This window comes from Oryzias latipes, chromosome 7 (genome assembly GCF_053564925.1).
Source record: "Oryzias latipes strain Hd-rR chromosome 7, Olatipes_Hd-rR_3.1".
Taxonomy (NCBI): domain Eukaryota; kingdom Metazoa; phylum Chordata; class Actinopteri; order Beloniformes; family Adrianichthyidae; genus Oryzias; species Oryzias latipes.
This window is the reverse complement of record NC_136243.1, coordinates 19587440-19614239: the sequence shown is the minus strand read 5'-3', so window position 1 is coordinate 19614239 and position 26800 is coordinate 19587440. Positions and strand designations below refer to the sequence as shown.

The 26800-nt window shown below is 38.3% G+C and overlaps 3 protein-coding genes across 10 annotated transcripts; 2 read left to right on the top strand and 1 right to left on the bottom strand.

Annotated features, from left to right (window-relative positions):
- The first annotated feature begins 2122 nt into the window (after positions 1–2122).
- Positions 2123–6591, top strand: LOC101167287 (14-3-3 protein beta/alpha-1). Its single transcript, XM_004070523.5, has 6 exons — positions 2123–2309; positions 3385–3686; positions 3770–3893; positions 4294–4457; positions 4602–4697; positions 4778–6591. The coding sequence occupies exons 2-6, from the start codon at positions 3393–3395 to the stop codon at positions 4832–4834; spliced, it is 735 nt and encodes a 244-aa protein (XP_004070571.1). The 5' UTR covers positions 2123–2309; positions 3385–3392; the 3' UTR covers positions 4835–6591.
- Positions 6592–6702: 111 nt separating this feature from the next.
- Positions 6703–19020, top strand: pabpc1l (poly(A) binding protein, cytoplasmic 1-like). Of its 5 annotated transcripts, none has more exons than XM_011477242.4 (17): positions 6703–6875; positions 7967–8173; positions 9502–9695; positions 9794–9909; positions 10057–10143; positions 10408–10547; positions 10619–10713; positions 11349–11486; positions 12041–12136; positions 12358–12618; positions 14139–14226; positions 14317–14436; positions 14528–14664; positions 16848–16956; positions 17047–17177; positions 17550–17626; positions 18868–19020. In XM_011477242.4, the coding sequence occupies exons 2-16, from the start codon at positions 7981–7983 to the stop codon at positions 17610–17612; spliced, it is 1968 nt and encodes a 655-aa protein (XP_011475544.1). In that variant the 5' UTR covers positions 6703–6875; positions 7967–7980; the 3' UTR covers positions 17613–17626; positions 18868–19020. The 5 variants fall into 5 exon arrangements, with proteins under 5 accessions (XP_011475544.1, XP_020560398.1, XP_078806645.1 ...); XM_020704739.3 differs by having other exon boundaries at positions 17699–19020; XM_078950519.1 differs by having other exon boundaries at positions 17690–19020.
- Positions 19021–20059: 1039 nt separating this feature from the next.
- On the bottom strand, positions 20060–26099 carry rbm39b (RNA binding motif protein 39b). 4 transcript variants are annotated; one of them, XM_004070525.5, is made up of 16 exons: positions 25860–26075; positions 25227–25284; positions 24888–24938; positions 23745–23794; positions 23470–23667; positions 23276–23329; positions 22884–23001; positions 22641–22793; positions 22282–22419; positions 22135–22200; positions 21860–22064; positions 21696–21782; positions 21525–21618; positions 20896–21001; positions 20693–20771; positions 20060–20617 (listed from the first exon to the last, which is right to left on the bottom strand). In XM_004070525.5, exons 2-16 carry the CDS (start codon positions 25275–25277, stop codon positions 20517–20519), a joined length of 1551 nt encoding a protein of 516 aa, XP_004070573.1. In that variant the 5' UTR covers positions 25278–25284; positions 25860–26075; the 3' UTR covers positions 20060–20516. The 4 variants fall into 4 exon arrangements, with proteins under 4 accessions (XP_004070573.1, XP_078806647.1, XP_011475547.1 ...); XM_078950521.1 differs by lacking the exon at positions 25860–26075 and adding an exon at positions 25726–25802; XM_011477245.4 differs by lacking the exon at positions 24888–24938 and having other exon boundaries at positions 25860–26099.
- Between the last annotated feature and the right edge of the window lie 701 nt (positions 26100–26800).

The window sequence follows — 26800 nt, the reverse complement described above, 5'->3', positions numbered from 1 at the left end:
ATTAATCCCACAATGGGGAAATTTCATTTATCTGTGGCAGCAACACAACATTCAGAAATAATCTATATAATATAACATCAATAAAGGACATCACAAATTACAATTATATTAGATAATTAAAAATATTACTAAAATTATTATGAAAAATTATTATCAAAAATGAGATTCTTATTAAATAAAGAAATAAATATTAAATAAATACAGCTGCAAAAGTGTAAAAATGTTAAAAAACATGCGGGACCGCATGTTAAAAAACATGCGGTCTGCAAAACATGTAAACTGTAAAAAAACATTACAAATTTTTTCAAAATACAGAAATAACTAATGAAGTTCACACCAAGAACAAAAACAAACAACTGTTCAGGAACAAAAAACAATTTAAAATTGAAAAACAACAACTACAACAAAAGTAAATGAATCAATGACTAAACTAAACAGAAAAACACCCCTGGGACCGTGGAGTGTCACTTTGACACGGTGTTGTACAGTCTGATGGCTGTGGGGAGGAATGACCTGCGGTAGCGCTCCTTCTTACACTGAGGGTGCAACAGTCTTGTGCTGAAGGAGCTGGTCAGCGCCTCTACAGTTTTGTGCAGGGGGTGGGAGGGGTTATCCATGATGGATGTCAGCTTAGCTAACATCCTCCTGTCCGCCACCTCCTCGATGGACTCAAGTGTGCAGCCCAGGACAGAGCCGGCCTGGGCTTTTGCAGCCTAAATAACGTGCTTTTGCAGCCTAAAATACAAGTTAACCAGGTTTTTAGAACAAATTTATCCAAATGGGTTCAGATAAAACTGATGACTGTTATATATTTTAGCTATTGTTGACTGGTCTTTTAAATCCTATTTCAATCATTCTTAAAGAAATGAAAGAGAATTTTTTAGCTAATTTTGAATTGAATTACAAATTTCCCTTCCATTCAGGACAGTATTTAAACCTCAGATGATTTATTACTTTTTTTTATTGTTTTCTTAATTCTACTGTATATAACCATGACTTGTATAGGAATTGAATCATGGCCTCTGTCTGTGAGGTTGATCCAGTAGTCTATAACAAATTACAAAGGGTTAGGAACATACATTCACTTTTTGAATAGACAAGGAATTTGTGAACAGTTTGAAGATGGATAGTTGAATACACAACAACAGGAACACTTTGACTGAAGATCTGCAAAACACAAATAAAAAAACCAGAGTTGGGATAAATGCTTAATTCACACAAATAAAATTTGGTCAATTTGAGAAAAAGAAAATATTTTTGTAGGCAATTTCTCTTTTTAAAACCGTTATCAAATCTATAACTTTATTAAACCTTTCTCTAAAAGAGTTTTTAAATAGGCATAAATTAAAGGACAGTGTTGATTAGTGTATTCATATTTACGTATTTTTGAGAAATTTTGAAGACCAGTTTATTTATTTTTTTAATTTGCAAACCACATTTGACTATTAGGTGTATTTTAATTGATAAAGCAATAGCTAAAAAATGTGTAGTTTTTAGCTGATTAATTTAATAATAGTTATGTTCCTCTCCTGGTGTGTAAAGAATCAGTAAAATGTTAAATGGACTTGCAAATGCAATGATTCTGCAATAACAATCTATAGAGAAAGTTGTACTTATCTTAACTTAAAGGTTGGAGCCACTACAGTGACCTTGATCTTTGACCTTGGTTTGCAAGATGGAGAACAAAGCTTTTAAAAGCACAAATTAATGAAAAATGTGCTTTAAACATTTTTTGAAGTAGTTGTGGATGTTTACTGGTGGTTTTAGATGTTTATCGATGTTAAAAATGTCAAAAACAGCAATGACAATGACCAAAAATGTAGTTTTAAAAAGTATTGTGCATAGATCTATAGGTTTAATATAGTAAAAATCGATCTTGTGAGTTACAAACAAGGACCAGCACCCATATTTTAGAGTAAATGTATGTTGTAGTTTTTTTTGTATTTTTTTTTTTTACATTTTTAAAATGTAAACGGGTTTTAAAATGTAGAAATACATAGTTGGATCCTTCAAACTGAGAGGCTGACGAGGTTCCAGAAAATTATAGCTGACAAAAACGTCAGAAACGTCAGATCTATTAGAGTATTTTTGAGTATAAATATTTCAAAAGTTAAAATTGTACTATCTTAGTTACACCTTTGCACACAGGCAGCGGCTGCATTACGTAAGGCAGATGTGCGGTGAGAAAGAAGGAAACAGAAGTGCCAGTGTAGCGGAAGTGGTACTGCCCTGTACGTTGAGCGAGACGGAGGACGGAGGCTGAATCGTCCAGAGAGCGAAAAAAAGCAGGATTAAAAGTCACACATTTTGTAAGTATACCGATCTAAATTGTTCGAATATCGCACGATAATACTGCATTTTCATTGGTACCTTATCGGATGAAGAGCTGTTGAAATTGTGTCCGGTTAAATTAATTTGAGAAGCCATCACCAGCGAGAGGCTAGCTAGCTGGTTTGTGAAAGGCTCGCTTTAGCGCTCTAGCTAGCTGCAGAGCTAACCGACGATCGGATTCCATGACACTTTGTTCTGACAGGCTCGTCTGCTCGGGCGGGCCCTGGTGTAGGAATTTAAAATGTATTTAGTCCCGAAGCAGTACATTAAAATACAGAACGTGAATCACTCACAGTTCAACCAAGGATGAATATATTTCGTAGAAAGCCACCACTGGTGTTTTATTTTATTAACGAGTCTCGCGCTGGCCTGCTTACTTCCATTTGGGCAGCGGCAGTCAGACGACGGTAGCTAACAGATTGTTAGCAACTCTTGTTGTTTTGCGTTATCAAGATAAATTAGCATCTTTAACCAACTGAAATCAGTTTGTAACACCCGTTTAAAGCCCAATTTGTAATAATTTCGATTTAGTTCCTTCTCATTTGTCATTTTTAGGGTTAGTGGACAGTGAAATGAATTAGCCCGCTAACGCTGTGTTAGCAACCCCTAGTAGGGGAGGGCATTAAAGCCTGACCCACCGAGGCTTCGGTTAGTTGTCGCAAAAGGATATAAAAATCAGAAGTAGAATATGCAACGAAACACCCACGAGTGTTTTAAATTTGACATAGTTTCGCTTTTTAGTTTCGGTAAAATTCATAAAGAAGAAAATGGGCGTAAACGGAATTGATAGTAGTTGAGCATCGCTAAAACTAGCTAGCAGCTAACCTTAGCAAATGTTGAGAATTGCTGACCCAAATGCCATGAGGCCTAGTGAGAAGTAAAAAAAAGACTAAATTCAGATTTTTTTTTCTGGTAATATTTACAACTGATTTACCTTTTAAAAAATACAAGTGGATTGTAGGTGGGCAAACACACATACGTGCACACACATTCTTTAATATCTGGATTCTTTGAATGTAATTTGATTTTATTCTGTATTTTCTTTTCTTACAGTCTAGAAAATGGATAAGAACGACCTGGTACAGAAGGCCAAGCTGGCTGAGCAGGCTGAGCGCTACGATGACATGGCTGCAGCTATGAAGTCGGTGACAGAGCAAGGAGCTGAGCTGTCAAATGAGGAGCGCAACCTTCTTTCTGTTGCCTACAAGAATGTGGTTGGAGCACGTCGTTCATCTTGGCGTGTGATTTCCAGCATTGAGCAGAAGACTGAGGGTAATGACAAAAAACAGCAGATGGCACGTGAATATCGGGAGAAGATAGAAACTGAGCTGCAGGACATCTGCCACGATGTGCTTGTAAGAGTTTATTTTATTGTTTTTAGTTTCCCAACTCTTGTATACAGGAAGTGTGAACATCATGTCTTAACTTTGTCTTTCAGGGGCTACTGGACAACTTTCTCATTGCCAACGCATCTTCTGCTGAAAGCAAGGTGTTCTATCTGAAAATGAAAGGTGACTATTATAGATACCTTTCTGAGGTTGCCTCTGGAGACATCAAGAAGGGTAAGTTGGAACATAACTTGTATTTCTGTTGATCTAGTGGGTAATTAGTACATTTAGTGATTATCTAAATGGAAAATGAGGTGTAGTTTTTTTTCCCTCTTATATAATTTCCAGCAACAGCTGCATAGTCTTATTAGTTTTTAGGTATTTTGATAACATTTACACACCTACCAGATTTAGAGCTGGTCATTTTGTGCAGGTATGCTTTACGATTTTGCACTAAGCTGGCAAACCATAAAGAATGTTGCAGCTAAAGAGCTTGTCCTTTTACTGAGATGGTGAAAGTAAGAAAAAAAAAAATGAAAAGGGAGTTTTAGACTTTAAAAGATTGTTATCTGGGTTTTATTTTAGTCTTCCACGAGTGTTTTTTCTAACAAAAAAAATTCTTGTTGTTTTGCAGATACCGTGGATAACTCCCAGCAGGCATACCAGCAAGCCTTTGACATTAGCAAAGGAGAGATGCAGCCAACACACCCAATCAGGCTTGGCTTGGCCCTTAACTTCTCGGTGTTCTATTATGAAATCCTCAACAACCCAGACAAGGCCTGCAGCCTGGCTAAGACGGTATGAAATGCTTTCTAAAGTCATAACTTTGAAGATAAGCTTTATGTTTTAACTATCGCTAAAGACTTTCCAAGCTGTGCCTCCTTCATTTCATGTTTAAAGTTTTTTTTTTTAATGCTTCCTTTCATTCATTCAATCTTTCAGGCGTTCGATGAAGCCATTGCTGAACTTGACACTTTGAACGAGGACTCTTACAAAGACAGCACCCTGATCATGCAACTACTAAGGGACAACCTGACTGTGAGCTTTACTCTGCACACTTGACTTTTTTTTTCCTGTTTCACAGGAAGTTGTAACGTTATCTTCTCTTTTCTTGCCAGCTGTGGACATCAGAAAACCAGGCAGATGAGGGAGAGACCGGAGACGGGGAAAACTAATGGAATTGCACTGTTTATCCACCTACACTCTTATCTTAAACACAGACAGCTTATATACATCCCCCTCCACTCCATCAGCCCCTCCCACTTCTGTATGACAAGCAGCCTGAATTGCTCCTGACAAACTAGTTTACCCCTCTCAGTTCACTGTGAGGTGACAGGGTAATTTTCAGTTGTTAGCAGATTCAGTCACTTTGTGGAAACATGTTGTATTGATTAGTGAGTCCATGTTGCTGTTCTTTTTTTTTTTTTGGTCAGCTTTGTGTGTAGGCCTGTGTGCAGTGTGTGAGCAAGTGTGAATGGATGTGAAAGATTGTGTGCATGTTCTGGGGTGGGGTAGGGGTGGGTGGGTGTTGTGAATTCTAATTGTCCTTCCAAATTCCTTTCGTCCCGGCTAGATTGTTGTGCATTTTTCACCCCATCTTTTGTTACTTTCTTATTTTGTGATTCCTCATATTTGCAGGTTTTATTGTATGGTAATTAAACTGGCAGTTAATTTTCCACCAAACACTGTGATGGTCGGTGTCCCCCCCCCTCCAAAAAAAGCAGGTCTTGTTTTTCCAGATGTGTACAATCCTATATCTAGCTAAATGCAATTCTGCTGTGGACTCATACAGAAGGAGGCTGGCTGTATTGTGACACTGACAACTTGGTGTAATGCTTCTTAAATCATGTTCACGAATTCACAGAGACAAATTTCTGAGGGACCCCATAAATTGTTATGTTAGATTTGTTCAGACATTAGGACATTCCACATTTAGCTTTTGGAAATGGCAGTGCTCCCTTTTTGGTTTGCCTTTTTTTTTTTCCCCTTTTTGAAACTAAGTATGGATTGTCATTGTAGTTTTACTCACTGTTCAGGTGCTGCTTGATCTAAGTACAATGAAAATTGTATGTGCGTAAAGATGTGGTTCCATGTATTTTTCAAGATTGACTATCATCTGTATGTAAAACTTAAAAGTAACCTTTTATTGATGTTAATTGAAAATGTCTTACCACACTGTATCAACCCTGCTTGCAAAAATATTCCTCTTAAAGCGGTTGTTTTCTCCAAAAAATATTGTGCCTGGCTTTCTCTTACAGCATTTAGTATTTTCTTATTAGGTAGCAGCATCCGCTTGTTTGGAGTCATAGAAAAGCTTAGAGCAGCTAAAGTCTCACCTCAATTTTTATCCAGGTGAATCTGTCTACTTGTGGAAAAATGATGGGAATTTGCTTAAAAAAAAGTCTGGTTGGTTTTAGTGGGTGGAAACAGCCATTTTATTCCTCGGGAAAGAACCTCAGTGTCACAATACCATTTTATCACCACTACATTCCACATTACTGTAGTTCAAGACACCATTCCACACCATAGGTGGTGGTCTGTTTACACTGACAGTGCTCCATTGAATTGAAACCTGACCTGTTTGGGGGAAAAAAAATGTCAGTTCATTATCATGCTTGATGAAAATGCAGTTAGTGAATGTGGAACGAAGCCTGTCTGTATATCAGGTATCTATTTGCTTTGTTTTTACTGATAAGTCTTATGGCTAAAATTTGCTTCTGTAACAGTCTATTACCCAGTGCACACACGTGGTTGTGAAAATTTAGAATAGCTATAAAATGCATTGACAACATGGAGATAAACAATGGTTGGTGTAATTCTAGCTTTGTGTTTATGTACTTAAAACCATTCTAGTTTCACTATACATGTAAGAAATAGGGAAGTGTCAAAGACCATTCAGTGAAATAAAGTTTTGTTTCAGATAAGAGGAAAATTACGTCTTTTTTTCTGCTCACGTTAAAACTGTAAAATAACGAGTAAAAAAGAAAACATAAAATCTCAAAAAGTTTTTTTGTCTAAAACATGTGATGACGTGACTAGTTTTAGGGAACTATTTCTTACCGCGGAAAGTGACGTTCCATCCAGGCCTTTCCACAGCCTAATTAAAGTAGTGTTGTGCAGTACAGGTGTGTTGCGGTTATAATTAAAAAAAAAAAAAACTACTGACGTGATCCAACAACTTGCTGCTCCAAAAAGTTAGACGTCCACGCTTTGAAAGTAAGTTTTTAAAAGTTAATTTGCCTGTCCCGCATTTAGTAGATTGAAGTCTGAGTCTTCGCCCTGCTAACCATGCTAGTTCTAATATATATGACGAGAAGAAAATAACCGCACTAAATTAAAATTTCACTTAATATTGTGGACAATTGTTACTTTTTTTAAAACGGTATTTACTCTACTTTAAATTTTAACTTCCCTTTCCACATAACATCCGTTTTTTTGAAATTCGTAAATTTAGCTTCAACGTTCACAGATGTCCGTCGTGTAGAACGCCCCCCCCACCCCCTACAATTTATCTTTCTTCAGGCCTCAACACCGTTAGGCTAAAACTCTGTCTACAAACAATGACGTGTGCTAAAATTTTAAAAATTAAATGTAATAGATATTTTTAATGGGTTTTGATAACACAAATTTATCAAAGGTTTTAATGGGGGGGGGGGGGTAACCTATTAAATACAGCGTACGTAGTCTGAACGTAGAACTGCACGCCTTGATATTACTATAAAGTTGAAGATTTTTTATTTATTTTTTCTTTGCACAGATTTATTTCAAAGCTATGAACCACCTTAACATTTGAAGCGAGGGCTGAAACTACGATGAGGTCACAGGTGTGGAAAATTGACCAAAATTGCAAATGAAAAAGCGGGGGGTGTTCATTTTGTATTCGATCGTCATCGTGTCCTCGCTGAGGAAAACTCTTTAACCCTTGTGCTGTCTTAGATGACCCCACCCTTACATTGACGTGTTCTCCCTACCATGACAAAGGTGGATGAAGGTGGAAAGATTTCATTTAATCCATGGACACCAGTGAAGATTACAAATCATTAAAGAAAATAGGTTCAGAGCACTGTCAAGTGGGTCTAGATGACCCAACTCCCAATGTTAAAGTGCCTAGGATAGCACAAGTTATTTAGAATCATCATGTGGGCAATATCAGTAACCTTAAGACACACGGAATAATATGTGTTGATTTCACTAAGTCTTTAGCTGTATCATCATGGTTTTTGCAAGAGTATGCAAATAAACAATTGTGATGATCCAACGACTAAAAGTCATGTTTACAGCAATACTAATGTGACAATGTTTTGCAGCTGTCAAACACACGATGAACAGCGGTGGACCAGGGTATCCTCTCGCCTCTCTGTATGTTGGTGACCTACACCCTGATGTCACGGAGGCCATGCTTTACCAGAAGTTTTCCCCTGCTGGCCCCATCGTATCGATCCGTGTGTGCCGTGACATTATTACTCGCAGATCTCTGGGATATGCCTACATAAACTTCCAGCAACCAGCTGATGGTAACGCGTTTCTATCTAAACCACTTATGAGTTAACAAGGAGTGTGTACTGATTTACTAAAATATGGTTATTTAGAGTTTAAATGGATGCAGAAATTATTTTAATCTATAATGGAAATGGCAAAAAAACATTTTCTTTAGGAAATCATAGGTCTTGGGTAGATTTGATTAAACTGCAGAAATGACAACCTTTTTGATTTAAATGGCAACTTGCTTGGCAAAAGTCGTGAAATATTTTTTAAAACTTAAAGGGTGTATATCATGCTTTTCTTAAAGTTCCCCTAAGACTTTTTTTTAAATAAAAATGTTCCAAATTGTGTTTTAATTATTATTAAATTTTAACCAAATTCCCACAAGCTAAATGTCTTAAAAAGCCATTTTTCATGTTTTTGCTTGAATCCTGTTTCCAAAACCTCCTCTACATGGGCGTGGCCATTGGTGCTGAGCTGAGTAGCCCCGCCCTTGGCCCCCCCTTTCTGCAAGCTGCGTTTTGATGAGTGAAGAGCTTGACACAATAGGCCCCAAATGACACAGACTGACAGTCTCAATCCTCAAAAGTTTATCTTTAGAGATAAAGAAACGCTGAAAAGTGATTTATTTTTTAAATTTTTATTTTCAAAAAAGGCCATTTGAAAGAGGCTAATTTGTGATGTAGAAAATACGCTGGGTGGGCCACTCCACCCCTCTCCTCCTGGCCTGCTCATGTTCAAGTGTGCATGATTAATGGAAAGATGATGGAAAATAAACACCTATGTACTGTATTAGTCTTAGAAGAGCTGCAGTGCTCCCCCGCTTATTTGCGTTTAAATATTTGTAGTTTCACGTATTCGTGCATTTCTTTTTTCAGTGAGGCGAGTCCTCGGTTCATCCCAAAAGCTCAGACTTATACATAAGACTTTTCAGTCTGAAGGTGCTGCTGCAGGAATTTCTGAGGAAAGGTGGCGGAGATGAAGAGCACACGGTTCTCCGTGTTCATGAATTCTGCATACTCGCCGGGATCTCTGGTGTCTAGCCCTCATGAATATGGGGGAGAATACTGTATAGATGCTAGTATCTGACTCTAAATGTCTTAGAGAAAAAAACACAAGTTTTTAAAATTTTTGTTTAAAATGACACACTCCTAATTAAAATACCACTGGGAAGGCTTTTCTAAAACAGATCAAAAGATGATCGGAGTGGGACTCTGAAGACTTTACAACTTTGATTTGTACTACTTGCACAAATTGTGGGAGAGGTTAAACCCGGTGCAGGACTTTGGTGGCCCGTGACTAACCTCATTATTTTTAAAATAAGGTTTGTTTAGCGTCATTGTCTAAAATCTTGTTTTAGCGGAGTGTGCCCTGGATACCATGAACTATGATGTCATCAAGGGTCGGCCAATTCGAATAATGTGGTCTCAGCGAGACCCGGCTCTCCGGAAGTCTGGTGTGGGTAACATCTTTATCAAGAACATAGATGACTCTATCGACAACAAGGCGCTGTATGATACCTTCTCAGCCTTTGGCAATATTTTGTCCTGTAAGGTAAGTCATAGAACACAGTCCCTGTTGGCTCTGTGAATGGTTCATACTTTGCTATTATATGAAGTGGAAAGTCTCCATAGTTAAGTTTTGCTTTGCAGGTTGTCTGTGATGAGAGAGGATCCAAAGGCTATGGCTTTGTTCACTTTGAGACCCAGGAGGCGGCAAACCGAGCCATTGAAACCATGAATGGGATGCTGCTTAATGACCGAAAAGTGTGAGTTTTTATTTTGAACCCTTGCATAGCAGGTGTCTGACTGAAAAGCTTGGGCAGTGTAGAGAAGAAAGTGTTTAAATTTCACATGAAAATCAATGGAAAAAATGGCATAGACTGTTTGCAGATTACCTCTCTGTTTTTGCTTAGTGAAAAGACAGGTAAAAAGGTGGAACATGGTATTATCAACCCAGAACTCCGCTCCCTGTGGAAAAAATGTCAGTTCTTCCAGAGTAGGTCAGTTGTTGGTAGGCTTTGTATCCAGGGTTTGTTTTATTTTGTCTTTTGTAATTTTTTATAGGGATGGGCATGGTGATGCTAAAAAAGATGAGACTATTTGAAACCCATTTATCATAAGTTCTGAGATATTTTCTGTTTTTGTTCATTTGTATTAACTGTATTGTTTTTTTTTTTTTTTTTTTTTTTTTATTAATTTTTCTCATTCTTTGACTTGTAATTTAGATTTTTCTTTTGGGGGGGGGGGGTTGTTTCTTGCTCCAGGTTTGTTGGCCACTTTAAGTCTCGTAAAGAGAGGGAGGTAGAATTTGGTACTAAGGTCATGAAGTTCACAAATATCTACATCAAAAACTTTGGAGACAACTTGACGGATGAAAAACTGAAGGAAGCGTTTTCTGCATTTGGTAAGAGAAGTTTAAACTATTTCCTACAGGGTCAAAGGATCGTTGTTTAATGCCGTCTTGTCTGCTCTCAGGGAAGACCCTGAGTGTTCGAGTCATGAGGGATGAGAAGGGACGCTCCCGAGGATTTGGCTTCGTGAATTATGCTCATCATGAAGATGCTCAGAAAGTAACATCTGTCTAATAGTTTGTCTGTCAAGCATCATCTAAGAATGTTACTTCCTAATTTTCTTTATTTTTTTTCCCACCAGCAAAGAGCATGCTTTTAAAACCCAACATAAATATATTTAATACGCCTATTTTCTCCACTTTTTTTTCTTTTTGCGCTCTAGATTCATTTTCCCTTTTTTTATTTAAACAAAAGAAACTGCACACGCTTTTTGCATAAACATGAAAGAATACTTTATTTTAAACCCCCTTATATTGGTAAAAGAGACGGTGACTAAAAAGATTTAGTAGATTTGATAGATATAGTTGAGATCTCATGATGCTGCTCTTAGACCACCTCCATTTTTATGAAAGTGTAAACTACTAGTGTCTAACCTTTCTGGTGACCTTTTTAGCATCAACGTCGCTGTTTTCCCCTCATTTGTTTTTGTTTTTTAGACATGCATTAAATTTATTTCAATATAAATGGGCATTGGTGCTGGAAAGATTAATTTAAAGGGGGGGGGGGCTATAATTAAATATTACAAACTTGATGTCTGGGTAATATTGGAATTTCTGTGACTGCATGGTAATTAATATAGGTACATTTTTTTTGTATATTTTTTTGTGTTTAACTAAACGTGACTTTCTACTCAGGCTGTGGATGAGATGAATGGAAAGGAGATGAATGGGAAGATCATTTATGTAGGGCGAGCCCAGAAGCGTCTAGAGCGCCAGGGGGAGCTGAAGCGCAAGTTTGACCAACTGAAACAAGATCGCATACAGAGATATCAGGTCTGTGTGGTGTTTGTAAATATAATTACCGGTAGACAGATTTCTTTTAAGGAAATGAACCTAACATCCATGTCTTTTCTCACTCGAGTAGAATGACAGGCATTTACCCTTTTCTTGTTTCTATTGGCTTCTTTATATTTGCAAATGTCATGGGCTTTGTCACTATCACTTTGGACTTATAATGTTTAAGTACTTTTGTCCATTATAAAACTGCAAACCAATCGATGTCTACAGCCGGTTGGAAGTTTGGTGCCTTGCTGAGGGATGAGACCCTTGTAGAATGCTCCAGTGTTTGGCAGAACGTTCTTGGTCATGTTAAAATAAAGGTTTCTGTGATTGAAGAATCAGTTTGGAGACTGACCTACAAATGACTTCTTCTAGTCACTGTTGTCTTCAGTGTCTTTTTTTTGCCTCAGTGGATTTTTTAAACTGTTAACTTTATAGATTTAAACATCATGCAGTTAGGAGTAGACATCCTCTTCCTTTTTTTTAATAAGTGCCCTGTGTTTAGTGGTGCAAAACACTGAAAAGAAACTTCTCTAAAAACTTTTTAGGGCGTTAATCTGTATGTGAAGAACTTGGATGATAGCATTGACGATGAGAGACTAAGAAAGGAGTTTTCCCCGTATGGAACCATCACAAGTGCTAAGGTGGGATTTACTCATTCAACTAATTCACGAGTAAAAATGACAAGTGCATTGTACTAAATGAATCACTGTTTTGATAAAATTGGGTTCTGGGAATGTTATCATCTTGCAGGGGTGTCTTACAGCCTCTTGTTCATCTGCCTGAACTTTTCTTATTCCACAAAGTTTGTACTTTAAATACTATAGTAACCTTTTCTGAAGTTGATCTCTTGTGCTTTTCACAGGTGATGACTGAGGCCGGCCAAAGCAAAGGCTTTGGCTTTGTGTGTTTCTCCTCTCCAGAGGAAGCAACAAAAGCAGTAACGGAAATGAACGGCAGAATTGTTGCAACCAAGCCGCTGTATGTCGCTCTGGCTCAACGCAGGGAGGAGCGTAAAGCCATTCTTACAAATAAATACATGCAGAGAATGGCTACACTGAGAACCATGCCCAGCCCAATCATCGATTCATACCACCAGTCTGGATACTACATGACTGTTCCGCAGGTATGGACTTAGAAACAATCAGTGGACAAAAGGGCAGCGTTCCCTTGTTAAATAACCTGCAATAGGTGAAGTAGTATTGCTGATGTTTTCCACTCATAAACCACTCAATAAACACTAAATTCACTTTTCTTTGACCGCCATTAACATTTTCTCTTGCTTAAACTCTATGTTCAAACCTTTATATAGAAAAAAAAAAGTCTAGTATTGTAGAAATAAAAAAAATCTGCTTCGGATGAAGATTTATGTAAGTCTGGCAAACTGCATGTGCTGCGTCTCTATACAATAGACTGAAGAGATTGACTGACGAGATCGAAAGCCAATCAGGATTCAGAACACGGTGTGCTGTTTTAAAAGAGCATAAAAATTTGTGGTGGAAAAACAAATCTGCAAAGCAGCAAGACTGCAAAGGTGAACCAAAATATAGCGAGGGAACAGTGTACAGTGCTGTGAAAACTCAACTGCCTCTTCCTACGTTTTTATATTTTCTTAAATATACATTTGTCATACTTGAATAATTTCAATCCCCTTAAGTAAATATACCAGTATTAAAAAAACACATGTAAAAAGTAATATAGAAATGTTAGTTTTTAGTTTATTTTGTTTGTTAGCCCCGTCTGTACTCATTTCTTTAGTAGGAAGACGAGAGTTTAACCGTTTTTATTTTTGGTCCTGTTAAATGTCATAAGTCCTCTGTGGTGACAGAACACTGGTGAGCAGAAAGGGTGGAGGTAGCAGACAGTAAACGTTTAGCTTTATTACTGTTTTCCACATTTTGCATTTTTCTCACCTGTCTGAGCAGCTTCTGTCAGATTCAAGATTGTTTTCATTGAGACATAAAGTAATCTCGCCTTATGAGCTCAAACATTGTTACATCCAAACAAAGATTCAGGGTAGATGGTACCAATAGTTACTGAACTGTTTTCTATACGCTCTTAATTTGTACTAAGCAATAACAAAGTTTATGTCTTGAAGTTTAGTTGTGGTATCTGGATTTATTGTCTTCTCTTTTTTAAATATTTGCAGGGTTCGTACGGTCATGAAAACCTGGAAAAGTTTTGGAAATTAAAAATGCAATTTCTATTTTAGAAAAAGTAATGTTGGCGTTACTATTGCATTCAATAGAAAAACATTCACAGGTGATCTTCGCTCAAATCTTTTGTGATTTTGATTCTAATATTTTTTAAGAACCACAAAAGCAAAGAACTCCAAAAAGGCAGCTACTAAGCTCATCTGCTCATAAAAACGAAGACGAGCTGCAAATAAAAGTTGAAAAGCCACATTGTGTCCGTGTCATAGACACGATCCGTTCTGTTGACGTGTTCATCACTGTCGCCAGTCTTTCTTCTTCCTACTCTATCCTCAAACATTACACATGCCCTCTTAATTATTTTTTAAATTCTTTTATATTTGAAGTTGAGAGCAGATAAAACCACGGTTGAGAAAGATCTCATGAGGGCCCAATTTTTCTTCGACCATTTCTGATGTGCATACCTTGTATTTGAAACCACTTGTTCCTGCAGCCTCCCACTCGCTCTTTCTACAACCACAATGCTGTCAGCAATGTGAGGCCCATCCCTCGTTGGCCAGGACAACCGCAGAGACCACAGGGTGAGTGAGGTCTTATGTCTCTTTAATCCTTTATGTAGCTGCAGGTAAGTACATTTCTTTAGTGTGTGCATGTTGTCTTCATGTTTTCAGACCCTTACTCATCCCATATTGTTGGTGGCTCTTTTGCTCGCCGTGGATCAACTACAATTACTACAGTGAAGCAGGCTTCCACTCAGGCTCCACGCATCATAGCATCCACACAAAAGACAAGTACTTAATCTGTGATGGTACACATGTATCTCACCCGTTTCTAAATGTTTCAGTCATAAAGATGGTTTGTGGCATGTTTGATATTCTTCAGACAACATTGGGACTCAGACTGTAGGGGGGCGCGCAGATGTAGCTGGTGTCCTCAGAAGTGGCCAGTACAAGTACTCCTCTGCAGTGAGAAACCCACTGCATGTTGTGACGGTGCCTGCACCTATGACGAGGTCACAGGTAATGTTGGCTTTGCTCTGTAGCTCTGAGCTGCTAGGTCTGACCAACTGATAACATTTTACACTACACTGCCAAACCTGCTGTTCACTATTATGAAGTTAGGTGAATTCCCATTTGTTGTCTGTTAGTATGACATTGGCTCATCCTGCACAGGTCATAGTTTCAGATCTTCTGGGAAGGCCTTTAATAAAGTTCTCATTGTCGGCTGACTTGCACTAACATTTTATCTGGTCTGCCATTTTGTGAAGTTCAAGTCCTTCCCAATTGGTTCTGCTTTGCTGCGATATGACTGACAGAGGAATATTTAGTGGAAATGTCATGACCGAGTTTCAAGCACATGTTGGATCCTGTCACAGTACCACCCTGGAATTCTCTGATCTCCTAGGGATGTCCCATTGTTCATAATTCAAAGAAAACATGGTTATACTCCCGATTTTATACACCTTTAGTCATTGAGGTACACTGGAATGGTGTGGGCTAAAGGCAAGGCAAGTTTATTTGTATAGCACAATTCGTACAGAACGTAATTCAAGGTTCTTCACAAAACAGGAAAATGCATTAAAATCACAATACATAACCGTGCAAAGATTAAAAACATACATAATCATTAGAAAATTTACTTTAAAAGAAAGGAAAGGGAAAATAAAATGAAAAGAGGTGCGAATAAGGACCATTCAGTTATATACACGGCTGAACAGGAATTCTTTGACTCTGGATTTGAACCGTAACACAGTAGAGGCATGTCTGAACCTCAGGGAGACTGTTCTAGCTTTTAGCTGCACAAGACTGAAACGCTGATTCCCCTTGTTCAGTCCTGACTCTGGGCACCCGCAGAAGGCCGGTCCCCGAGGTCCTCAGAGTCCGAGATGGTTCTATGGTGCTAACATGTCAGAGATGTACTTTGGTGCAAGGCCATGGAGAGACTTGTAAACGAGCAGAGCTGCTTTAAAGTCTATTCTTTGAGCTACAGGAAGCCAGTGCAGAGAGCTGGGCATAGGACTGATGTGATGGTACTTCCTGGCTCTGGTCAGGACTCAAGCAGCAGCGCTCTGGATGTACTGAAACTGTTTTACAGCTCGTTTAGGGAGGCCAGTGAGCAGGCCGTTACAGTAATCTAACCTACTGGAGACAAATGCATGAATAAGTATCTCCAGGTCTGGCTTTGACACTGTATTTAATTTTGGCAATGTTTTTTAGATGGTAAAATGCTGCTGATGTTACTGACTTGGGATGGCTGTTAAAGTTCAGGTCAGAATCCATGATTACCTCTAGGTTTCTGACTTGATTTGAAGCTTTTAGAGACAAAGAGTGAAGGTAACTGCTGACACTTTCTCTTTGTTTCTGTGGACCAAAGACAATGACTTCTGTCTTGTCTGAGTTTAGCTGGAGGAAGTTGTTTTGCATCCAAGCACTGATCTGTTGGATGCAACAACTGAGTGAATCCAACAGCCCATATTCACCTGCTGTCAGTGACACATACATCATCTGCATATTTGTGATAAGATATGTTATTACTGCGAATTAACTGACCTAGTGGGAGCAGGTAGAGGTTGAACAAAAGAGGTCCCAGGATGGATCCCTGGGGCACACCACAGTTCAAGGCCATGCATTCTGAGACACAACTCCCAATTTCAACTAAATATTTCCTGTCTTCTAGATGGGACTTGAACCAACAAAAGGCAGAGCCAGAACTTCCAACCCAGTCTTGGAGCCTGTGTAAAAGGATCCCATGATCATTAGTGTCAAAAGCAGCGCTCAGGTCTAGCAGGATTAAGACAGACTTCACCAGCGTCTGTGTTTAGGTGGATGTTGTTAGTTACCTTGATAAGAGCAGTTTCTGTGCTATGATGGGTTCTAAAAGATCAGAAGAATTGTTTATTAAAAGAAAGTCAGTGAAGTGTTGGTAAACAAATTTTTCCAGGACTTTTCCTCTAAATGGCAAGTTTGAGATGGGTCTGTTATTGTTCAATACTGTGACATCAAGATTGCTCTTCTTCAGGAGAGGTTTAATAGCTGCAGTTTTTAAGGCCTCTGGAAATGTTCCAGATTGAAGCAACATTTTAACTATTTGAGTAATTGGTGCTGACAAAATGTTCAGTACAGTCTAATACATGAATACACTGCAGGAGGGTCTGAAAAGGCTTCTAGCAAAAAAGGTTTACAGTCTGACTTGATGTGCATAGGTTGTTCCTGTTTCCATGGTGGAACCACCTGTACATATCCTTGGCCCAGAGCCGCTCACTGCCTCAATGCTGGCTGCAGCTCCACCCATGGACCAGAAACAACTTCTCGGTGTGGATTGCAAACATTTATTTTTATTTATTTAGTATACATATTGTAGCAGTTTTTGAATGATTGTTTCTCTCCCTCTCTCCCACACAGGGGACCGGCTTTACCCTCTGATCCTTGCTCAACAGCCAAACCTGGCAGGAAAAATTACTGGGATGTTGCTGGAGATCGACAACTCTGAGCTGCTGCATATGCTGGAGTCGCCAGAGTCCCTGAAATCCAAGGCAGTTGGCTTGTCTAGAGCACTTTATGTTGTTATGTATACAATGTTTGTTCGTTAAGATGTGATTTGTGTTAGGAATTAGTTTTTGTTGAGTATGTGTAAAGAAATTATCTTAAATCATTATCAGAAACATGCAAAAGAGTAGAATTGATTCATTTGAAAGATGTCTTGCCTGCATTTCATAACCTGACATATTGCTACAATGGGATTGACTTCTGTTTCACTCAGTTATTTAAATTTGTCCACTTTGCACTAAGTTAAAATTTTAAGTATAGGGTCCACATTCACTACCTTTGAGCTTTATGGTGTTTAATCTGGTAAATACCAAAAGGGGGAATGTTGTGTAATGACTGTATTTTTTGTGTCTGGTAAGGTGGATGAGGCCATTGCTGTCCTGCAGGCTCATCAAGCAAAGGACTGTTCTCCAAAGAAGTGAAGCCATTCTTTCAGGTTTGCAAAAGCTTAATTCAATAGTTTGTTTTGTTCTGTATCCATTTTCTTAACCCGCTACAGTATTCGCAGGGGTTAGGGACCAGAGACACCCGTGAATCCGGAGAACTACACCCCACCCACCCCACGCTCAAAGAATGTTTCACCGATCCCTTTCAAAAACTCTTCAGAAACCTTTCTGATGCTTAATAAAACATGTATTAAATAACATTGGAATATTGCTCAACATAGAGGTTATTATTTTTTCGTTCAGAGCAATAGATTGTAGCACAACGTACTTTATAACACACATTAGTGTGTGCCTGTGCTCCCTCCATCAGTTAAGTGTGAGAGGTCCTGCATCACGATGTGAGCGTCGGGCATGTAACGTCAGTCCAGAGGGGAAACAAATTCTGGCAGGGGAAACATTTTGGCACAACACCGTTCCATCCATTATTCATTCATTCATTCAGATGAAAATATTGTCACCGATTTTTTTTTTTTTTTTTATTTATTTATTTATTTTTTTAATTATCTTCAGCGTTTCAGGATAAATAGGGGACACTTTAGAGAAACCAATGCGATGTAGCATGTTTTTGGATTGTGGGAGGGAGCTAAAGTAACCAGAGAGAGACCACGCATGCACGAGGAGAACATGTAAACTCCTCACAGAAAGGGCCCTGCAAGAACTGAAACCACGGCCTTCTCACTGTAAGGCGAGAGCGCTCACCACTGCGCCACCATACAGTCTGCTCTATGTCCATCAAACACAAGATGGAAATGAGACGAGAATGTTTAGAATGTCTAATTTTAATTTAGATCAATAGTTAAGCTCTAAAGAGCTCCATCAGTTGTTCCCCTCTGAGTCAACCAAGCTGTTTGGTTACAGTTTGTCTTCAGTTTATTTGATTTTATTTTTATTATTTTTAGTAAAAATTGATTTGGTTTTGAAGACATTTAAGATGGCGGTTTTGTGGATTCTGCTTCTTTATTTAATCAATAAGTGCTTTGTTCCCACTTCTTTCTCCTGAGACGTCAGAAACCAAAAAACAAAAGCCAACAAACGGTTGATTTTTTTTAAAAAAAAAATTCGTTTTGTAAGGAAAGATGGAAACAGTTCTCTGAGAAACATGAAGGAACCGCAAGAAACGAGAAACTTTTTAAAAATGTTTTTCATTGTTTTATATGTGAAAAAACGTTTTGTTTATATAATCCAGTTAATGATTTTCCAAGAAATGCCTAAACATTTTCTTTCTTTTCAGGTGTTGGCGGGTTTCTGGTGGAAGTTAAAAGTTAATATTTTGGGATGAAAAAAAAATCCAACTTCATGTTAACATTGAGAGGTTTTCTGAAGTCAAATCTGTTTTGTTGTTCAACTTTTGTTAGAAGATAAAGTTTGCAGGGCATGCATTAAACCTGTGTGGTGTCGTTTGTTGGTGTTTTTGCAACATTATACAATTTTATCTCAATTACTTTATTGCCATAAGCAGAAGTTTCACTACAATTTACTTAATACTAGTTTCTTGCACCATATTTTCTTCTTGGCTAAATTTAAATTAAAAAGGTTAACCCTTGTGCTATCTTAGATGACCCCACCCTTACATTGATGTGTTCTCCCTACCATGACAAAGGTGGATAAAGGTGGAAAGATTTCATGTAATCCATGGACACCAGTGAATATCACAAATCATTGAAGGAAAAAGGTTCAGAGCACTGTCTAGTGGGTCTAGATGACCCAACTCCCAATGTTAAAGTGCTTAGGATAGCACAAGGGTTAATTAATGGTACTCAAATTAGTTGGGTTCCAGTAGAATTACATTTGGTTTTGTTTGTAACTAACATTCATTTTAAACGTTTCTTAAAGCCATTTTGTTGTGGAAAAAGCTCCTTTAAAATAACTCATTAAATATTCGTTGGAAGGGTGTTTAGTTTTTTCTATGTTTTTAAAACTATTAACTTAACGTTTTTGCTAAAACCAAATAAAACTGTTGTTCCCGATAAAATATCTGAAGTATCCGCGGTAAATCTCGCGATAGCAGAGATCTCGTTGCTACACCATTATGTTTGCCAAATATAGCTGATGCACGGGCGCCATCTTCTTTACAGCGCTGATGCGGTAGAAGCTCAGCGCTGGCTCATTGACCTGTTTTTGACGTTTATATTGTGATGGTAGTCCAAATAAAATAAACGCCGACTTTAATGAGATTCGCAGAAATAAATCCCTCTACCGCTCGATAATTTGCCGTTTAACTTGTATTGACTTGAAACTTTCAATTTGGCCATTAGCGCTGGTTACTCGAATACTGAAATGAGTTGCATTTGTCAGTGAAAGATGCGACATACAGCCAACGTGGTCCCTTTAAAACGTGACAATTGCATGAAGTTCCAGAACTTCGTTTTCACCAACTTATGCATTGCAAATCTTATAGAATAAAAAAATAGAAATGAGTCAAATGAGTGGATCAAATGCTGTAAAGACTTTAATCACAGAAGCATTTCAAATTGAACCTGGACTGACGCTTCCCCTAATGTGGTCAAACAAAACCGACAGGGAGCAGTCTAGAAAGAAAAAAAAAGTATAAAATTACAACCAAGTGTTGACATTTATACACTATTTTTGGCATTTTAAGCCTATAAACCCAAAACATTGAACTAGTTGCAATGTATGAAACTGTTTTAAACAAGCAGGCTAATATTTAAAAACACAGACCAATAGATGCCTGCAGATTATTTATAGGTGGAAACTTACAATACAAAAAGCAAAAACAGCTAAGAAAAAAAAGGGAAAATAAACATTTATGGTGAATATGATGCCAATTTATTACACAAAGCCATCTAGCTTGAAGCATTTGCTTCAATGACATTTCCATGACTTCGTACAAATGTATTTACACAAACTGAAGGTGTCAAACTATCGACGAGAAGGCATTAGAAGCTGTTTTGCCGTTACAGAGTCTGGGAAAAGGTTGTGGTAGGTTGGTAAAGGAACATAGGCAGCGGTTATCATCTTGCCTGAAAGGGAAAAAATAATTTTTACACAAGTTCACTTTGATGCATAATTTGAAAGCAGAAATAAATGTTACATACGTGCAAACCAACGTCCGTGAAGTGCGTTTACTGTTGCCATTGCTGCAGGTATTGAGGGACACTTGACATATACATTGCCCTGTATCAAAAATGCAAGGAGAAAATATTGATATTTAAGATAAAAGACCTTCACATACACTTTATTATTTTTTGCCCCCTCCCCCAAAAATGCTCAACATTACTGACTGAATGCTTCCACCTACCTGGGGTGAGTTCTTGTCAACATAGATGTGAACAACTCCTCCATGCTTGTTGCACTCCTCAATTACATCATCTTGAATTTCTGAGGCCCAGGCAGGATCATTCTCACTGGGAGGAAGGGGGAAAAAAAATTGGTCTGTTTTTCCCCTTCAACTAATTCAGAAAAGCAGAGCTAACAGGTTCGTAATTCATCTGATCTTATATTGCATTAACTTGCTTTGATGACGGATTCATTAACACTAAAGCTTGATTTCTAAGTAAACAGAGATTTAGAGTGCAAGCATCTTTTTTTTTTTTGCAGAAGTTCAATATTGACCAACCACACAAATGAAGAATAAACAACAGGAATGGATCTGCCAATGAAAAATTAAAGTCTTCATTTACCACTGAGAATCAACATGTAGTAAATAAGCATTAAGGATTATCAGTTAGTGTGTTTTTTTCCCTAAAAAACAAAAGTATAAAAACGCCTCATGAGAAGCAGAGGATTTTCTTTGTTCTGCTGTTGAGTGATTTAGCCTGGGCTTGCCTTCAAACTAAACCAGGTTTTATGCACCAGGTTCAAAAAGTCACTGCCTTGAATCTAGAAAATCTTTGGTTCCCTTGCAGGGAAATTAAAGAAACTCCTTACGCTTGTGGGTCAAACAAGTTGGACAACTGAAGGCAGTGAGTGGCCAGTGGCTGTGATGGGAGGTTCAAGGCTTGACTTGGAGCCGGAGTTGGAACTGCAAAAATACACAAGATTTCACTGTTATTTTCTGTCCCCCCAAGAAATACAAAACTGTCTGTTGCTTTGACTCACTTGCTGGAGCAGCCATGTTCCCAAAGGGTATGGACCCGGTCATCTGGAGAGCCTGCTGGGCTGCAGGGGGTATCTTCAAGCCAGTTCCTGGAAACACAGCAACAGTGATTATAGATTAACAATTCTCTTGTGGCATAACAAAAACATTGCTTTCTGTCACACACCTTCTGCTAGTCGAGCCATCAGCTGTAAACGGCCTGTTGTGCCGAGGTCGATTCCAGTCCTCTCTAGTTCATCGTTATCCAGGAACGAGCTAGCTGTTGAGGAGTCGGAGCGCTCTGTAACGTGCCCCACCTTCATGGGACGGCCAGCCAGCTCAAAGCCATTCAGCTGCTCCAGAGCCTTTTTTGCACATTCAGCATCTGCAAACTTCATGGCAAAAATATTAGTTGTGTGACTGGCAGCAAACAACTGTGCAAAATATGGAAATAGTTGTTACCGATATGAAGCCATAGCCTTTGGATCTTCCTGTTTCGCTGTCCATCATGAGCTGGATTCCTTCAATCTTTAATGGAAAAACAAAACTTTAGATGGAAAAATGTAAATCTGCAGATATAAAAAGTTGAAACTTTTGGAGTATACAGACCTTTCCAAAAGGCTCAAAGATTCCTCGCAGCATTTCTTCAGTGATGTTAAAGTGCAGTGATCCAACGTACAGTCGCATTGGACCTGCACTGCCCTTCTGCAGATTGTTGGCCGCAGCTGCAGCTCTGTTTTTCTCTGCCTGTAAATTCAGGTAAAACATTTAACTCTGATGATAAGAATTCAAAAATTGCATGTACGTCACATAGAATATTTATATAAACAGTGAAAACTACACAACAGAATAAACAAGTGTTTAAAACATTCTTTAGCAGTTTTTTAGTTTGCTATGGCTGGCCATGTTTAACGAATTTGGTGGCACAACTAAACAGCTGTAATTTCAAACAGTTTCAGGAAGCAGACCTGAGATGCCTGGACAATGATGGGAACTCCCAACAGCCTCTGACCCGTCAGCCCGATTGCCAGCGGTACAGACGACGTCTCCACAAATTCTATGTATGCAATGCCCTTGGATCTCCGGGAGTTTCTGTCAGAGATTATTCTCACATCTCTTACCTACAAAGGAAATGATTAACAGTTTGATTCATAATCCCAGAAGGGAAAGTTCTACGATTTTTGTAAAAAATTCGGGGGAAAACAACTGACTTTGCCGACAGCGGAGAAAAAATCTTCCAGGTCTCGAGCTCTGATTCTCGCAGCCAGCTGCATGCAGAAGACGGTGCGAGCATCTCTCTCCTCGGGTGTTAAATTGTCAATGGGTTGCCTTTAAAGTACAAGAAAGATTTAGTGCAACATTCAACATTATAATATATTCCTAAAAAGGCTTTGAATCAAGTTTTAGTAAGGAGAAAACTTGAATACAAACATTGAAAGTATTTGAAAAGTATATCTGATTTTTTTAAATCATTAAATATCTTCCTTAAACATACATTTTCTGATAACCATTACAGCTCAATTGTAATGAGGTGTTAAAAACTAAGCAGAAATGCTTCTGAGAGAGAAAAAATATATACTTGGGGGTAAAAAGCATCTCATACCTGACAGGACTTCTCTCTTTTTTAGGAGGGCTTCGACTTTTGGTCCGTTTCCGCCTAAAACAAAAAACAAAATATTGTTTAGTAAAATAAAAAAAGACCACTTTTCAATTTTAGCCTATATTCACAGCATCAGAGAAAAAACTACCTGGACAGCATTACATTGTAGAAAAGAATCAATACTAAAGGGGGCTTACACCGGGCTCTTCCGTGCTTTGTAACGTCCAGTACGATCCTTGCTCCGGGATCGGCTGCGATGATGCTCCTTGCTGCGACTTTGCTTTCTTTCTCGACTTCGGCTTCTCTTCTTACTCTTTTTTCTGTCTTTGCTTCGGCTTCTACTTTTCTTCTTCCTTGAGCCTGGGCTCCGACTTCTGCTGCGACTTTTCCTCTTCCTGTAAGAAACCACAACCCAGAGAAAAGTCAGCAAAATGTAAGAAACAATGAGTAATAACAACAACCAATAACTTACTTCTTGTTGTGATCATCATGTCCATTTGCATGAGAGGACTTGTTCTCGTCCTAAGCAAGGTTTATAGAAGAACATCATGAAGACGTAGAGGCAACATTTCAAGTCGTCAAGGTAAAGGGGGGTGGGGTGGGACAAGAGAAAATGTAGAATACATTTAATTAATATAAAACTGCAAACTTTCAAGTCTGGACAGTGAGCTTCCATCACCCCAATAGCTTTCCATCCCACTTTTTTTTCTTTACATAGCTGCTTAGTACTTAATGCAACAATGCAAAGGTAAGGGAGAGTGTCCAACATATTAGCACAAATCAGGAAGCTTTGACAACAGTCATTTCCATCATTTCCCCTCTAGCAGGTCGTACCAATGCCACTATTTGTGCCTAATCATGTGACCACTCATTGCCCATGGACACTAAAAGAGATCCTGTGTGGTTGGTGTCAGTCCAGTGATCTTCACCCATTTTCGTTCTTGGACTGTAAGAGCTCGATGCCACCTCTGTCACACATCTTGCCCTGAAGCAAACAGGGATTCACACTTCTTAGTAATATTGATGCCCAAGAAAAATAAAAAAGATTAAATCAGCCACCTGTTACATTACCAACATAAGTAGTTTGCTTTATTAATACTTACAATCGTTTGTCTTCAGAAGGAAAAATTACTGATATTATATAATTTTAAAACATCTGGTATGCAAACATCTAATTTTACTCATTCTAATAATGTATTTTTTAAAAAGCCTTTCGTGTAGCATGCAATAAAATAAAAATGCTGACTTAAATGTACAGTTTTCCTATGCAAAGAGGCAGTATTCACATTTACAGATAAAAAAGTGCTCGAATTATTTGTCCTTCAAAACCATTACGGGATTTTCTCAGTCTGTCAGTAAAGTGTTGACATCTCTTCTTCTGCGGGTAGCAGGAAAATGGAAGACTTGGGAAATATCTCACAAGTTCTAAAAGGTTTTGAAAGCATCAGTAGCACATTCTATCTGAAGAAGGTAATTTTTTTTTCCTAACAGCATTTTTAGATTGTTGTTTACATTAAACAGTGGATCTAGGGCCGGCATTAAGATGTAGATTGTAAATATGAATACCACCTCCTTTGCGGGAAAGGCAAATATGGGCTTTTCCATTGGTATTCACCTTGTAGCAACCAAATAGATTAGATGATCTAGCTTGGATCTCTTTTTTTTCCTAGAGTGAACCACAGTACATCAGTATATGCACAATAACTACCTTCCTTTTTTTTCACAGTTCACAGTGGAATCAAAGATGAATTCATGGGAGTAGAGGTGAGATATCATTAGGGAAGTCTACAAAGAGAGATAGATGTGGATTTATTTATAATTCCGTACTGTCTTGTTTACACTCACACACCACAACATTCAAAGAAAATTGTTTTTCACGATAGCAAATCTAAAGTTCTAGTAGTACTATAACAGTGATAAACGAAAGCCTCGGGAGAATACATTTTAATCCCACCTTTCTATATGGAGCTTCCAGCATGGCCTCAACATCAAAGTCGTCAGCCATAATGACCCTGCAAAACAAAAACAATCGAGAGAGAAAAGTGTTACATGTGTGCATGAAACCACGCAGAAGCAAACCACGAGTTCGACGGTAAACGACATGGGGCTAGCTGATTCTCACTACATTTATTTCCCTTGTTTTGTATTTATATAACTGAGACGCCAGCCTCAAACCCTCATGTTAAAAAAAATTGAGTTGCTTTAGAATTAAGAATACTGATGGCATTTTAGTAGCACAAGACTGACAAAATGTTGGGATCTGCAGTTTTGGTAATTTGCACGCGCTCATTAAGCTAATGCTAACACAGGCCCCAAAATCTGGTCTACGCGACCGTCGTAATGTTCACAAACTACAAAGCCTGTTTTTTTAAAAAGGTTTGACGGCCAAACCTAGAAAAGAAATTGACACGTTAAAAGCATGTAAATGGGGAACATTTGGAAGGATATAATACTTATAAACGACCAAAGAACCGAAGATTCTAGTTTCTGACGAAGAAAAAAAGGCGATCTCAGCTCGAGGCAAAAATGGCCGCCAGCAGCATTTCCGCGACAGCGCGCAAGCTGAATTAGCAAACAATGCATTTACCGTCAAAAGCTGATCAAACGACGTCACAAATCCAAAATATCACGGCCACCGTGTAGTTAGAGGTATTCGGGGTGCTGCGTGCCTCTGAAGAAAACACAAAGCTTGGGAAAAGTAAGTTTTTGATGTTATGCAACCCTTTGATACACCCCACCAGTAAGACGCGGGCCAGTGTTCTTCTTCCGCTCCGATCCGCGTCTTCCTCTGCAGTTTTTCTCTGCGTGCCGTAGCCGAGACTGCCACCTGCTGGACAAACAGCGTGAAGCGTTCGACCTGCACCGACGACAGTGAAGCCAAAAAACTTAATGCTGTAATTCGCTGTTTGTCATATTGAATGCACTTTATCATAAGCATGTTTAAAACAAATTTAAATTAAATACATCAATATTTTTGAATAATTAAATGGATGTGTGGATTTTGTTTGAAATGTCGTGTGGTAATTGGAAAGCAAATAACCAAGGTTGGCTTTGAAGTCAAAGCTGAAGGATAAGTGCTTGTTTGTCGTGCATGAATAGTAAAAAAAAAACAGTTTATTACAATTAAACTACATTTTACAATTAAAAATTAACATTTCTGAATTTGAATATTGTGTTTAAGAATGAACAGGATTGAGCCCATCACCATATTTCATACTGTGTAAGTGGTTTTACCAGACAGAACAACAAAACATGATCTCAAGGAATCTGGTTTATTGATAAAATAGATTTTGGCTTCCAAGTTCTACTCGAAAAGTAATAACGAATATTTTCTGTAAATACATGTATTTAATTAATAAACTAGTTGGTAAAATTGGTTTTATTGATATGATTATATGGGAAAAGTGGAACATTTTTGTTTTGATCAAAGTGCATTACATCAACCCTTTAATTTTTTACGATGCACTTGAGATACATTATTACTTTCCTCAGCCAGTCTCAGTTTACCATAGTTTACCACAATTTACC

Bases quoted from the DNA above. Each gene is read 5' to 3' on its own strand.
- LOC101167287 (XM_004070523.5), top strand. From the start codon at position 3,393: ATGGATAAGAACGACCTGGTACAGAAGGCCAAGCTGGCTGAGCAGGCT. The intron at 3,687-3,769 runs GTAAGAGTTTAT...TTTGTCTTTCAG, and splicing joins ACATCTGCCACGATGTGCTT to GGGCTACTGGACAACTTTCT. The intron at 3,894-4,293 runs GTAAGTTGGAAC...GTTGTTTTGCAG, and splicing joins CTCTGGAGACATCAAGAAGG to ATACCGTGGATAACTCCCAG.
- pabpc1l (XM_011477242.4), top strand. From the start codon at position 7,981: ATGAACAGCGGTGGACCAGGGTATCCTCTCGCCTCTCTGTATGTTGGT. The intron at 10,714-11,348 runs GTAACATCTGTC...CTTTCTACTCAG, and splicing joins ATCATGAAGATGCTCAGAAA to GCTGTGGATGAGATGAATGG. The intron at 12,137-12,357 runs GTGGGATTTACT...TGCTTTTCACAG, and splicing joins GAACCATCACAAGTGCTAAG to GTGATGACTGAGGCCGGCCA.
- rbm39b (XM_004070525.5), bottom strand. From the start codon at position 25,277: ATGGCTGACGACTTTGATGTTGAGGCCATGCTGGAAGCTCCATATAGA. The intron at 24,939-25,226 runs GTGGGATTAAAA...GGTTCACTCTAG, and splicing joins TGGAAGCTCCATATAGAAAG to GAAAAAAAAGAGATCCAAGC. The intron at 22,201-22,281 runs GTCTGTATACTC...TTTCCATTAAAG, and splicing joins TCTTTGAGCCTTTTGGAAAG to ATTGAAGGAATCCAGCTCAT.